The sequence below is a fragment of the Zootoca vivipara genome, chromosome 3 (genome assembly GCF_963506605.1).
Source record: "Zootoca vivipara chromosome 3, rZooViv1.1, whole genome shotgun sequence".
Taxonomy (NCBI): domain Eukaryota; kingdom Metazoa; phylum Chordata; class Lepidosauria; order Squamata; family Lacertidae; genus Zootoca; species Zootoca vivipara.
The window spans coordinates 48,940,674-48,956,378 of NC_083278.1; the positions used below are offsets into that span (position 1 = coordinate 48,940,674).

Consider the following 15,705-nt stretch of genomic DNA (forward strand, 5'->3'; position numbering starts at 1 on the left):
TTGAGGTAAGATTACAGAATCCAAACATTTCAACTAAATAATTCTCATGTTGTACAGGTGACATCTTGATTAAGCTATGCCTAGCAAAGTGAGATCTAAAAAAAGCCTCATACAAGTATTGCAGATATCCCCCTTGTTTTTATTGGGTAACTATTTATGACAATATTTTGTATTAATTTATAAACCCCTTAAAAAAACCAATTGCAGATGCCAGTGATTTTAGAATAGAATTAGAATGGCCCTGCTGTACTTCAAATCACGGCCTTACTTAAATGTTTAGATATATAAATGGCACATTGATTCTATGTAGGCAGCTTGGAAGAGTATAAAATTGACAGAGAGTAAATTTTAAGTAAGCAAAATACGGTATTTATGTACAATTTATTTTGATAGTTGTATTCTTGTATATTTTTGCCATGCAGTCACAATTTATACATTTATAGCAGTATACCACTTTAATCAGTAATGATTCCTAAAAATCCTGGCAACTGCAGTGAGTTAAGGGTACTGAGAGTTGTTAGGAGACTCCTGTTCCACTCCCAGAGCTACAATTCTCAGAGTGGTTTAGCAATCTATCCCTGTTCCCAGGGAACAATGTGACACATTAAGCATATGAAAGTATTCCAGGGTAAATCAATAATAATAATAATAATAATAATAATAATAATAATAACAACAACAACAACAACAACAACAACAATAAATCATTTTAATGCTTTTACAGTTATTAGAACCAGTTTTCTGGATAGCTCATAACTTTATTTATTCCTGTAGCAACTATCTAGGTTATAGATGCGTAACATTATTTTCCATTACAGTATTGGAAATATGCAGAAGCAAGTCAAATGAATGTTACTTTTGTAATTGGATGATTTTATAAAATAACAACATTGCTTTGCCTTTAATTTTATGTAAATATTTATGATTTCTAGAACAAATTATTTATGTGCTTGTCATTCATATTGCAGGAGCATAATCAGAAAATCTGACTGGGGAAAAAGGTTGACACAAACAGGATGCGAATGAGCTCCCGGCTAGCAAGAAGTGTTTGCAGCATGCAGATAAACTACACAGAGAAAAATGCTAGAAGGATGAATTTATGCATTGTTTTTATTTTAAAGGAGAAACAGTTCCATTTCACATACAAGAGTAAATATGTATAAGCATTAAAATTTAACCCTTAACTGAGGAAACAGCATTATTTTCCCTTCACCTAGTGATTTATTTTTGCAACTGCATCAGTCACCACAGAATTATAAAGTCAAAGGACGAACTGTTACAATTTGGAAATTTATCCCCCAGAAATAATGTCTTTTTTCCCAACTTTCCCCCTTTGAATTTTTTTAAATAACATATTTAAAAAAATATATCCAATTAAACTTTGATATTTATGATGTATTTTTACTGTTACCAATTAAAGAGTTATAGTTTTTAAGAAACCAGTTGAGATTTGTGCCATCTTAAATCTTTAATTATGAAACCATTTTTAACCTACTGTAGAATAAAAACAGTATTGTGTTCTCAAGGCAAAATATGAAACTGCATTTAAAATTTAAATTTGTGATTAAGGTATCCTGCATTTGAGAGTAATTATGTTGTTTTGCAGAGATAATGAATGTTCATTCTCATTTTATTTTTTGCTGTAAAAGCTTTTCTGTTGTAAAAGCTAAGGCACAGAAAGTTTATGATTTGGCTATAAGGATACTATCAGCAGAGTGACTAACTGAATCAAAGATTATTAATAGCTTATTCTCATCATCACATTATATCACCTTTGCAAGAAGAGCATGTTTGGATGTTTACATAAGAAACATTCTTATGTAATACCAGCAATTTGTGGCAAGGTCCTTACTACACTCCCCAGGGTTTTGTATATTTACTTCACTAGACCGGACAGCTCAGTGTGTGCGTGTGTGCGTGTGCATGCATGCGCATGCATATGTTCACAGAGAGGCATTCTGGACACATTCTTCCACTGTAGTGAAGAGGAGGATTTGATTGTGTAGCTCCACATATGCATACTGCATGGTCTCTGGATAAAAGTGAGTAACATGACAAAAACAGTCAAAAGATGCATTGATTGCAAGTGACATATTTTTGGTGCCCACCGTATTGCAGTGAATAGGTATATGGGTGATTGCAGACATGATATGACATGAATATTTGTCCTTAACTTTGACTGTATCAAGAGCATCTCCCCTTAACACAACTTAGCACCACATCCAACCATTAAGCATGGATAGCAAAAGGGTGCAAAGATAACCTGGAAGGTTCTACTTCCAACATTGATAGTATTATTCCACTGGTGCAGACAATGGTGTTGAAGCTTCCTTATAGTCAATTGTATCAGATCTACTTCCAACCTCCCAGAAGAAGGGTGGCTGGATGTGCAAACTGTTGTGCAAGCTGGACCAAGAAAGGGAAAAGCAGAGGCCAAATGCACATCAAAATGTTTATCAGAGGGTGGCTATCTGCCAACAATGCATTATCGAAGTAGCGGGAAGGAGATTCCCAAGAGAAAGGTATCTTTTTTCATGCATGCCACTACAGCAGCGAGACTTTTGATTGCTAAATATTGGAAGCAACAAACATTACCAACGATTGACGAATGGCAGATGAAGATGATGGAATTTATGGAACTGGCAGAGATGACCGGACGAATCCGCAACCAGGGAGAACAAGCAATTGATGAAGAATGGAAAGATTTTAAATTGTATTTAAAAAATTATGCTAAAGTAATATTTTAGAATAGAAATTAAGTGGTAAACAAAACTGTGGATTAGTTGAAGAGGTTATTTAGAATAAGAAAATAAGAAATGTAGTATTAAAGGTGAATAATAGAGGTAGAATTTGCTAATTAGAAAAGTGCTTAAGAAACACAGGGACGGGAACCTGAGGAGGTCCCAATCTACACTGTGATAAAGATAAGTTATATAGTTTTCTATTTTCTTATTATGTGGTTTTCTTTTCTTTTTTGATTCTTGTATTGTGTATTTTTGTCTTTTGTGTTTTTCCCCTCTTTTAATTTTTTTTGTAAACCTCTTTTCTATTGTGGAAAATTAATAAACATTTATTATAAAAAAAATGCATTATCGAAGTAGAATATGAATTCCTCTCCACAACAAGCAGAACTAGACTATGGTCTATTTCAGGTCCAGTAAAACAGTGGTTTAGCAGACTGAGAATGAACGTTATGTCTTCACGTTCCCTCCCTGCTGCTTAAACAACTGTTTCCGAGTTCATAATCGGAAGCTGTCATTTAAGAAATCCCAGAAGCATTGCATTAAGATGCAAGAGAGAAAATAGGATGGAAGAGGGGAGGGAATACACAGTCACAACACTTGTTGGTCTAATAAATCATGGCTTACTAGCCCACAATTGTTGAAATAGGCCAATATACAACTAGAGGTGAATCATTATGTGAATAGGCAAAGCCTAATGTAAAACCCAAACCAAAAAAAACAATATTTTTTTTTAGCCTGTAGGTGGCCGCTTTCAGGATAGCCTGTCCACACGTGGTCAGAAGCCCAACTTTACTCTTCCATCTTTTTTAAATTACACACATATGCTTATACATCAAGACAAGTCTTAAAAATGGATTGGAAATTGTGGTTTAACTGGCAATACTGCACATGTATTTGCAATATGTATTCGCACATATAAAATGGCAATATGTATGTTCCAGCTTGCATTGTAATGCACAAAAATAAGCACTACTGCTTTTTCATGGGAAAGGAAGGAAGGAAAAAATAATAATAATCTCTGTAGATATCCAAGAGCAAAGCAGAACTCTGGAAACAAGCACATAATTATATAGTGCATGATACAGGTGAAGTTAATTTTTACATCCCATCAGCTTAAATGCGAGACTAAAGCAAGTGAAAAGCTATTTTTCACTGAAACAGATAAAATGGTTGGATCACACCAACACTATCTCAATAACTATTGCAGTTCAGGCAAAATAGGCATGGATCAATATATATTTAAGTTAAGAAAACGTAAAAAATAAAAAATACTCAGCTTTACAATAAAGTGAACCATCAGTATTACCAAAATGCAAACTTAAATAGATACTGTAGGTGAAATATGACTTGGTTTAACATCATTTCACTTTTTGATAAATAAATAAAGAACCAAAACAGCCCTTATTTTAAAAAGTCTGCCTCTCAATATGATGATCATCAGATGACTGGCCTACAGTCAGAGACTGCTGAGGTGATTCAGAGACATGTACAGTTTGAGTCTGTCCCTTGCTAATTTGAGGAGGTAGGACTGTAGCTTGGCTTATGCGAAACTCCTGGCTTGGTTCCTGAGCCACCTGCAGGTGCTGGCTTGGATGTGATGTTCCTGTGGTGATCTGGAGCACTTCTGCTGGATTCTGATTGGCATGCAGATGCTCCAGGGCTTCTTTAGAGAGCGTGATGACGTGCACTTGCTCAGCCTGTGGCGTCTCCATCTGGCTGCTCACAATGTTAATATTCTGAATCTGGTCTGCTGGCTCTGGCTGGGTGGAAAGGAGCAAGTTCTGTAGCTGCTGGGGTGGCTGAGTGAGAAGGGTAAGACTGGCTGCATGGTCCGTCATCACATTTTGGGTGCCATCTGCAGTGACAACGCTAATACCTTCGCTATGGCTGGGCACAAAATTGATATTGTGCATAGAATCTGTGACCAGCAGCTGGATTTCCTGTGCTCCAGAAGTGGAGAGTTGATACTGCTGCAACTGAAGAATGTTCCTGACTTCATCTGTGCTGCTGCTGCTGCTGCTGTGGGGAGCACTGCTTGCTTCCTGTAGCTGCTTTTCTTTGATGTGGATCTTTAAATGTGACTTCAAATTGTCTAGGCGCGCAAACTGCACGCTGCACTCTGAGCAAGAGAATGGCTTTTTGCCAGTGTGTAAGATACAGTGTCTCCTCTTGGCACTGGAATCAGAAAAAGATTTCCCACAAATGCTGCATGTATAAGGTTTTTCTCCTCTGCAAGGGAAGACAGGTTAGCTTCATGAAGTACGTGAAAGCTTGGAGGACACAGACATTTCACAAAAATTCATGACACAGTGCGAGACAGGACAACCCCAGTGTACTTATGCTGCCCGCATTGCCTTGGTATGGTATTATCTCTAGTTTACCAAGTTGGCATGTAGACAGCAGCCTAGTAACGAAGTAGGCAGGCTACAGCGGAGGCCATAGCCAGGCCTACAGCGCCCCCTTGCTTCCATAGTAGTAGTAGTACCGGTAGTAGTAGTAATAGTAATAATAATAATAATAATAATAATAATAATAATAATAATATTTTATTTGTACCCCGCCCTCCCCAGCCAGAGCCGGGCTCAGAGTGGATAACATCATATAAATAACAATAAAAAATCCTTCCAGTAGCACCTTAGAGACCAACTAAGTTTGTCATAGGTATGAGCTTTCGTGTGCATGCACACTTCTTCAGTGTGTCTGAAGAATCTGAAGGTATCTGAAGAAGTGTGCATGCACACGAAAGCTCATACCTATGACAAACTTAGTTGGTCTTTAAGGTGCTACTGGAAGGATTTTTTATTTTAATTTTGACTGCGTCAGACCAACACGGCTACCTACCTGTAATCATATAAATAACACATACACATTTAAGCTGCTGTTATTTAGAAGACTGCCAGCAGGGGGCTAGAAATGTTGTCTTAGGAACTGGGAGTATTTTGACTGTGCTGATAAAGTTGTATTACATCAGCAAAGTCCCCATCATTGTGATGAGCACACTGATAGTAGTTGGGAAGAGCTTGCAGAATGCCAAGTAGGCAAAGCCAGACTGGCCTTTTCTTTTCCCTGCTATTCTAGGCTGCCACTAAGGGTGGCATGACACCATCATTGTCTTCCACACTGCCTTGCAGGAAACAGTTGCCTTTCCTGCAATTTGAGATCAGGTGTGAAACTGACCTGAAAAGACATTGCATTCCTTCCATGTTCCAGTCACATTTTCTGCATCCCCATCTTCCCAACCTTTTAACAGTAGGCTTCCAAAGCCCTTCATGAGTGACCAAATCATTACCCAACTAAGTTCTACTCAGAGTAAGCCCATTAAAATTAAGTTGGTCAAGTCAATTAATTTCAGCAGATCTACTCTGAGCAGGCTGAGCATTGGCTAAAGACACCTGCTTTTATATACATATGATTTGTAGCTGGCCCACAGAACAATTTTTAGTATACTTTGGGGTGCAAGGTTAGCTTTTAAACTGTTCAAAAAAATCCCATTTAGTATTTTCAGCTAAATATTCAACTTCTGTAGTTACAGTGGACACCAGTCTGCAACAATTTAGACCCAAAGCATTTCCGATAAAAAAACTTCTTCCTGACATGCAGCCACACAAAACAAAAGGAGGAATAGCATACCTGTGGATTCTTATGTGAGTCTGGAGAGAGCTTTTTGCTGTGAAGGACTTGCCACAAATTTCACACGTAAATGGCTTTTCACCTACAAAAACAGCAAGATACCACTGTTTATAATTAAAGACTAGCATGATTTTAAAAATACACTCAATTACAGTGTGTGGGACTTTGATATCTGAGCAGTATCTTACTAATGAAACAACAGCACCACTCTAAATACCATTATACCAGCACACTGTTTCTGATGGAACATACCAAGAGCTATGACCGCAGAGCATCAAATAGAATAGCAGCTACCACATATAGGGAGTATTCTGGCTGTAGGGAGACAATCGTGGCAATAAATTTGGGGTTAACTAGAAAGCCTGTCAGAATTTAAAGAGCACTGGAAAAGAAGGGACTCTTTTTCATCTAAGTAATATTCAACAAATATCATGGCTAATCAACACACAAAAAAGAAGAGAGATAGCATCCATCATGCTCTACTTCCACATCAAAGTAGCTTAGGATGTCAGTTGCTGGAAGCATCTGCATCAAGTATTCCTTCTGTACTGTTCCTAAACCGTTGCTAGACAATATGGAAGGAATTCACAGTGCATGCAGCTCCTTTTCCTGCAAGCATTGCTTCCCCTATGCTAGCCTGGGAAGGAATAGCATTGTGGCTTCCTTCCACACAGCTTAAGTCCTTCAATGTTGCTGGAAGGTCCCATACCACTGAGGTAACATGAGAAGGAAGCTTACAGAAAACTTTCACAGTATAACACTTCATTTTGTTAGAAAAACAATGCTTTATTTGGTTGGGGGGGCATTGTTTGAATTATTGAAAACTTTTCATGTTTTATATTGCCTTTCTTCTTTTTTAAAAAGGTACAATATATTTATGTTTTTCAATATAAGTAGCTTGGAGACTTTCTTACAAAGAAGTGACTAATAAATCCTACTACTACTAATTTTAATCTGCTGCATGTTATCCAAAATGGCAAGAGCTTATCCATATTTCTTTTTTGTCATTCTGCTCATGGCTTTCAATCACATAGCCTCCACATCCCTCTGTTCTCTAAAGGAAACACAAGGAGTCTGCTTTGTATCAGTAAAGTCCTGCACATTATGGATTCAGCGCTGTTTAGGATTCACCAGTACAGATTAAAATCCATTTCAACCTCATTTATTCTCTGGGGCATATTGTTGTCTCTTCCAATTTAGCTGTCCATCAACATTCCCAATGTGAATATCAATTTGTGCCTAGCTGGTGCTAAACTCTCCCAGTTGGAGGGCAGATCTCTTCTTTGACCTGACACTTAACTATAGGTTTGTGTGTTCCAGCACACTGCTATGCCCAGAGGCCAAACCCAAAGGACAACTGTCTCTTATCTGAGAGAAATATGGAGGGGCATTACCTGTATGTGTTCTTAAATGTTTCTTTAACTGAGCTGCATCCATGAATTTGCGATGACACAGGTTACATTCTGGCAAAGAATGGCCTTATTACAAAGAGAAAAATAGGTATCCATTATCTTTTCTGAGTCTATTACTATTATTTATTAAAATGTCTGTCCTGCCTTTTGGTCCAACAGAGTTGTCACAATAACAAAGCACAAACATACAAATCTGACATATCCCGAATCAAACCAATGCCACAGTTAAGAGAAGCAACACAAGGCAGTAATAGAAAGAATATTATCTTCTGGTATTTATAGAGATTTGAGTTGGTTAAATATTGTTTCCATCACAACATTAGTTGTTTTAAATACTACTGACAGCAGAGTATTAGAGCGAAAGCAGAACATTAAAGTTCACATAGGCTTCTGTGGACCAAAACGATCATGTTTGCCACTTCTAGCTTCCCTCTGGAGCCCAAGACCAGAGGTGCTACACACATATTGGCACTGCAACCCAATGTTATATGGTTTAAATGAAAGTTAGAAAATCATGAAGAATGTAGAAGCAGAAAGTACAAGGAAATCTATGCTACTTTTACTGTGCTTTGGGATGGAGAGGGGATGTGCAAAGTTGTAATCATACATCTCCCTCATTGGGAAATGCATGGGACCAGTAGTTGCACTCTTCCCAAGAAGAGTTATGTTGTGCTAGAAGTGTGTCTGGAGGAAGTGTGGCTCACACTCCTGTCCATGCTTGTACACAAATTCACCTTGAGGCGGTATCCTCAACTCTGGAATAGCCTCAAAGATGGGAATATTCAAGCTAAGCATTCAAAAGACTCACATTTCTCCTTGGCATGGAACTAATATATAAATACCCTCTGATAGCTTGATACACTTATTAAAAAGAGACTCATTTGAAAAACGTAAGAAAGACAATGTGCTAAAAAAATTCCAACAAAATCCACCATGCCTCTTAAATTTGTTATACCTGTGTGAACTCTGTAATGACTCTTAAGTTGTCTCTTTTGGCTGAAGTATTTCCCACACTGATCACAAGTAAAAGCCTTCTGACCTGAAAGAAAAGCAGAGGAGTTTAGAAGATATTTCAAAGAAAACACAACAGATATCATTCTGTGGTTGGAAACAATGTTGGGCTTAATGGATCTAGAAACTGATCCAACCAAACAATTATTTGCTAATTAATTTACACTCTTAGCACAGCTAAAATGCTCTTGACTTTACCTGTATGAAGGCTCATGTGCTCCAGGAGCGAATGTTTTGTTGTTAAAGCCTTACTGCAAACAGTACAAGTGTATGGCCGTTCTCCAGTATGCATTCGCTCATGAACTTGGAGAGAGTGTTTCTGCGAAAAGCCTTTACCACATTCACTGCACTTAAATGGGCGCTCCCCTAAAAACAAGGTACCAGGTTTGTGAGTGGCAAATAGTTAGACAATTCAAGTTGACAGAAATTCAAACCACATTATTTATTTATTTAAAAGAAAACCCCAAACATTTTTTTTCAAAACTGTAGGGTAAGAAAAAATAAATGGAATGGTTATCGTGAAATCATTATTAATAACTTGACGGTATTCAAAGTGCTTCACATACTGTATTTACACAAATTAATGCACCATCAAATCTAATGTGCACCTCAATTTTCAAAACCTTGAAACCAAAAAAGTGTTTGCTATGTCTGCATTGTTTTTCAAGCTTGTAATCAAATCTAATATGCACCCTCATTTTTGCAACATGATTTGGCTAAAAAAGGTGCACATTACATTTGAGTAAATATGGTATGTTCTCAGGAATCCTAACAACTGCCCTGCAAGGTTGCTCAGTATTAATATTATCACACTGCCAATGGAACAGCAAAGAATCAGGGCAATGCCAAAGGCCACTGACTTAATCTTAAGCTTAGAAAGCAGACCTTCCCAGCCAAGATACATAGGGGCAATGAATGATCATGACAATGTGAGTCCACTGCCATCCCCATAAACCATAGCAGCTGACCATTATTGCATTACATTTGGGGGGGGGCGATATTGAGAAAAATATTATGGAGAAGCCACCTCCATCAGATCCTCTTCTGAAAGTTAAAAGCTTGCCAAAGTTCCATGTTGAAGTTTTAATGAAATGTTTTAATGAAATGTTTTGATGATTCGGTAAAAGATTATTCTAGAAAAACCAAGCAGCGTTTAAACAACAGTATTCTATGCTATGTAAATATTTTGCGCTGTATCACGCAACAAAATATATATACACAAAAAGGAACATCTGAATGCAGTCTATATAGAGTCAATAGTTGCTTTTCATATCATAAATAGGATGTTATGTGGCATATGGGTTTTGTTTTCTCAACTTTTGGAGTGTGAAATTTTTTTTCTGCTACAGAAAATTTCAAATTGGACTTTTTGTTTAAACTACCGTATCTATATAATGATTTTTAGTATGTGATTTCATCCAATTTGTAACTGGATTTCTTTCATTTAATTTATATGCAGTCATACCTCATGTTGCGTCCGCTGCGGGTTGCGTTTTTTCATGTTACAAACGCGGCGGACCCAGAAGTGTTTACTTCCGGGTTTCGCCGCGTGCGCATGCGCAGAAGTGCTCTATTGCACTTTTGCACATGTGCAAAAGCACAGCTTGGGTTGCAGACTTTTCGGGGTACGAATGGCACCCCGGAACGGATCGGGTCTGCAACCAGAGGTAACACTGTACTTATATAACTGTTAAATCATTATCCTATGGTCATGCAATATAAATAACATTATACCTTAAGAGCTAGCTAAAACATTTCAATAAAAAACACAGTTTAAGAAGCATTGTGGCTATGGTATGCTACAATTATATTATTGAATGAGAATGAAATAAACTGATCATTAGTACCTACCCGTATGACTTCTTCGGTGAATAGCTAAAAAATGGTTATATTTAAATACCTTCCCACAGTCTTTGCACTGAACTTCGGAACCTGTACATTTTCTTCTTCTATCATGTCTCTTTTTCAACCCATTGTCCTCTTCATCACCAATAAGTTTATAATCTCTTAGCATGATAGACCGCTGTATCCTACGTTTGCTGTAACGACTCTGACTGGCCTGTATACTTTGGCATTTAGGATCATAGTTCTCATCTTTTTCAGTGGAGACACTCACCGCAGCATCTGAACTACAAGCATGATCAGTATCTCTTGCTTCTCTGCTTACAGGAATCTCCTCATTGGAATGTCTGTCTTCCACCACAGCATCTTTATCCATAAAGTTTTGCTTATTATGAACAGAGTTGTTCTCTCTTAACTGAGCATCTTCAGCAGATATACCAAGTTTTTCCTCTTGGATATTCTTTACTTTTCTTGGTCTTCCACGTTTTCGCTTTGGTGGATCTTCACTTTTTTTGTCATTTGTCAAGGCAGCTACTGTGCCCACATTAGTAGGCGTGGCAGATGTGCTAAAATTCTTCTCTTGTTCTGTGTAAGCCCTTACTAAATCGTTCACTTTGAGGAGATGAGCTGTGGCTAAAATCTGCTCTGTACTTTTTTCATTAGCTTGCAGAGAACCAGTGTAGATAAACTCCAACAGCGCACCAAAAGCATCTGACACCATTCCTTCCAGCATATAGATCGATTGGCCAATCTCTCCCTCATCAACAAACATCATGGAAAAATATTCACTGCTGGCAGCAAGTAAAGCTTTGTGTGCTCTAAAGTGAACATTTTCTACAATTAAAGTGATATCACACAAAAAATCTTTTCTCCTCTGTTCTTCAAAGCTGGCCAGAATAGTATCTCTGTGAACTTGCGAGTGGATGATTATACGCTTCTCAGAAGCATCAGGAACTGCTGCATCCATTGTTGCTGTAAACAGAACAAAGGTTGAGAAACACTGCTGCCATTCAAGGAGCTTCTGCATGATTGGAAAAGTCCTTGTGTATGCACATGGGGCGATTGCAGAACCCCACACAGAGCATTAACTGCTGTTCTGGAGGATTCCCCAGTCTCCCACAGTGGCTTGGAAGTTAGCTTTTTTATCTCTCCCTGTTGGTTTGGTTGCATGGAGTATTCCTCCATGAAGATAGGAAGCTGCATTGTATCAGTTAGACTATCAGTCCATCTGTTTAGGGAAGTTTTTAATATCTGATGTTTTATTGTGTTTTTAATATTCTGTTGGGAGTTGCCCAGAGTGGCTGGGGAAACTCAGCCAGATGGGCGGTGTATAAATAAATTATCATCATCATCATCATCATCTAGTTCAGTATTATCTACACCAACTGTCAGCAACTGTCCTGGTCTTCAGAAAGGATACTTTGCTTGGGATACTTTTAGAAATAAATGTAGTAATTTACTAAGGAAACTATTCATATTGACCAAGCATTCTTCCGCTTAGAATTCTCTATTCCTGTTCCCAATAAAGGACCACGAGGACAAAGTAAAATAAATAATGTCTCTAGAGCAGCCTAAGGTTCATCTGGTCCAATGCTTTATTTCTATTAGCAGCAGACCAGAAATTCTCAAACAGAGCTTGATGGTGACAGAATTAGTTGCCCCAGCATCTATACTTGAACATGGAGGCTACACTTGGCTTTTATGGCCAGTACCCAATGACCAACTCAACTTCTATGAATTTACCAATGCAATGAAGTATTCAAGTATTTATTGCATTCATGGTAAGAAATGCTTACCTTAGAAGACACAGTGTTGTAAGGAAAATAGTAGCATTAATACTGTATGCCAGAAATGGATTTAAGAGACCAAAGCAAGAATATACCTCTTAGGAATATAAAAAGCTGCCTTATACCAAGACTAACTAGCTCAATATTGTCAGTACTGATTGGCAGTGGATTTCCAGTAAGGATTCTCTCCCAGGCCCACCTAGAGATGCCAAGGACGGAATCTGTAAAACATGTGCTTTACCACTGAGCTGTGGCCCCTCCCCATAGCTTGTTTTCTCAGTATACACATATCCCAAATTCTAAGCATAACTCAATCTAGATTGCAGCCAGATAAATAATTTGCATTTTGAGGAAGGAGGGTAAAAGAGACAGGTTTTCACGGCCTAGTAGAAAATAACTGTAAAATTATAGGACCTTTTCACAGAGGTTGTGAATCTACCGGGCACAACATTCTGCTACTCAAAGTATGCAGAGCAGCTTGCAATATAACCAAATAGCATAGCAAAGCCTGAGCCTCAAACTTAGGTGTATTATTTTCCTTGAATAAGGAATTGTGTAGTAACCACCTTTGCTCAATAAAATTAGTCTTAATAAAGTCTTTTATTAGATCACTATCGGGCTTATCATATCGGCAGAAACCATCTGGTTTTCTTTTCCAATGCTTTTGCAGGTTTAGAGGAAAGAAAAACAAGCACTGGCTGTTTCATGTCCCGTTCTGAGGTAGGCTTTGTCTATAGTCATCTGCATGTGCCATCTACTCACAATACCATCGCTAAGAACATCAAAGATATCAAGCTGTATGCATTCCAAAGAAACATTTTATATCACAGTTCCATTAAGACAACAAGAGAATGCTAAAGTTCCTTCCAATGAACTTGTCCCAGGAGGGAAATATCTCACTAATGAAAGAATAGTCAAAACTAATTTTCTTCCTTATTATTCTCTAAACTCCTCCCACCTAATGACTCCCATTGACACCCAGTGAGAAAAACAAAAACAGAAGAAAGGGGAGTTATAATAATGATGATAATAATCACAGAAAGATAAAGAACCGGAAAAGGGAGTAAAATTGCCCATTCTTTCCTCTCTTCTCTCCAGGGGGAGGTGTCTGTGTGGGAAGACATCAAAATTCTATCCTCTGTCCCTTTTTACTTTTCTTGACAATAAGCAGAAGTTCAACAGGTGATGCTTCTTCCATCACTGCGCGGAGATGCCAAATACCAGAAAGGCTCCACTTGCCGAATTCCTGCTTCTTGGGAGATTATTAATTTAAAAGGCTGGTCGAGAACCGGAACAATAAATTAACTAACTAACTAACTAAAATTTAAAAGGCGCAAGAGCCTTGCCAGGAAAGACAGCACTGGCAGCCCAGCCCCACACCAGAAATTGCTGTCAACTAGGAGCAGGACAAGGGACCACCCTGACTGGGAAAGAGTGGAAGGCGCAGGAGCCGCCCTTAAACGCTTGGCCGCTTCCGTACACTGAGGGGGGGTAGGCAGAGCCCTCCTCGGTAGTCAGTTAGCAGCGCTTCAAGGGGAAGGCAGACTCACCGCGCGCGAAGGAAGCTCCGGACCCCCGAGCCCCGTGACAGGCAGTTGAGCAAGAAGCCGAACGCGCAGGCCAAAAGCGGCGGCCGCGCATCCCGGAAGTGACGATAGCGCGGAGCAGGAAGTGGGTCAGAAATTCAGCGCGCGGCAGTGGGCGGAGCAAGATAGGAAGTTTGCTGCGATGGACGGGAGCGGCGATGGAGACTCGGGGGGTGGGGCGTAGGCGGCTCGGCTGGTTCATTTGCTGCTCTCAGGCAGTCAAGCGGGAGCTGGGCGCGGAAAGGAGGCACGTCTGGCGTATTGCTGCATCGGCAGGGATGAGTCAAGGGCGGGTGTCTTGTCCTCTGCCGCTTCCTTCCCCGAAGTTGGACGGCACAAGGCAGCTGGCTGACTGTCACTTGCTCGCCTGCAAAAACAGACTTGGAGGCGGCAAGGAGCACCAAGCACTGCCTCCGCGTTTGTTCGTCTCTCGGGTAAGGATCGGACTTGATTTGCGTATATGCTAAACAAGTTATAGCTTAGGGCCTCCCCCTCCAAAAAAATAAAGGGAAAAAACCTGGATGTACATTTCCAAAATATCAGATAAAAACAAATAAAATAAAACTTACATAAAGCAACAGTGTTTTTGTTGTGTAGGCTCCTATGATGTAAGTAATGGGCCCCGCCTGCTAGCCTGCTCCCTAAAATATCACTGGTTTGCTCCTTTCTATAGATAGGGTGCCTACATTCTGCATGGACTGATTGCATGGCAACATGTGCAAATGGCTTTAGATACCTGTTAGGTCGATAAATTACCATATAGCATATATTCAACACAAAAACAGTGACAATTTGTTGTTGACAAAGGACAGCTGGACATATAAAGGGCATCATACCCTTCAGTAGCTTAGGGCCTCATCAAACCTAAATCTAGCCCTGGACTTGCCGCAGCACCCAGAGGGACAGTGCTGGCGAGTAAGCGAGAGACGGGTAAGCTACCTCTCTGCTCGTGGCTGGAAGGATTGAGGCCCACTCGCTCTCGTTGCAGGCCAATGGGGAGGATTGGGAGTGCTGGACATGTTCGTTGCTGTCGCCACCATCTTCGCAAAAGGAGTGAAGGAGCAGGAGTCAGAGCTATATAGCAGGTTAACCAAATAAGTGACTATCCAGACAACGTTGCTTACACATCAAGGTCAAGCTCAAGCAAGACATCTTGATGTAAGAAAATATACAGGAAAAACCACTTGTTTAAATCCTAGTCTTGTAGCTGCTGAGCTGGGAGGCTAAGCATAAAGGAATTACTTGGAAGCAAGCCCAACTGAAATACCTTTATATAAGATCAGAAAAAGTGATAACCCACCACCAAAACAATGTTTAATGGGGAAGTCCCTGAATGGGAGATTGATGGGAAATGGTTCAGCTCAGACACTAATTTGCCACTTCATCGAAAACAGGTTTATTAAGTACAGCAGAAGATGCCACATCTTCTAAGAAACATCTGATTTCCCACTTCTATAAAGAAGGAATTGTGTGAAGGGAGATGCAGGCAGGTGCAATCTCTTTCATCTGAGAAACTATTCAGAGTATCTCAGTGTGTCTGTTCCGCCATATATGAACACAGAAAGGGGTTACAATGGACTGCATTTCTTAGATGTGCCCACACATGAAATAGCAGCATGCAGCTGTTTTGGCAGCTGACAGTGTACACTATGCTATGCTAAGTAGCTCTCGTTCCTTAGAAGATTTACACATG

General features: G+C 39.4%; 1 protein-coding gene across 2 annotated transcripts; it reads right to left on the minus strand.

Annotated features, from left to right (window-relative positions):
- Nucleotides 1-727: 727 nt before the first annotated feature.
- Nucleotides 728-14,055, minus strand: ZBTB24 (zinc finger and BTB domain containing 24). Of its 2 annotated transcripts, XM_035109262.2 has the most exons (7): nt 13,977-14,055; nt 10,649-11,611; nt 8,996-9,163; nt 8,742-8,825; nt 7,769-7,852; nt 6,375-6,456; nt 730-4,973 (listed from the first exon to the last, which is right to left on the minus strand). In XM_035109262.2, the coding sequence occupies exons 2-7, from the start codon at nt 11,604-11,606 to the stop codon at nt 4,151-4,153; spliced, it is 2,199 nt and encodes a 732-aa protein (XP_034965153.1). In that variant the 5' UTR covers nt 11,607-11,611; nt 13,977-14,055; the 3' UTR covers nt 730-4,150. The 2 variants fall into 2 exon arrangements, with proteins under 2 accessions (XP_034965152.1, XP_034965153.1); XM_035109261.2 differs by lacking the exon at nt 13,977-14,055 and having other exon boundaries at nt 728-4,973; nt 10,649-13,970.
- Nucleotides 14,056-15,705: the final 1,650 nt, after the last annotated feature.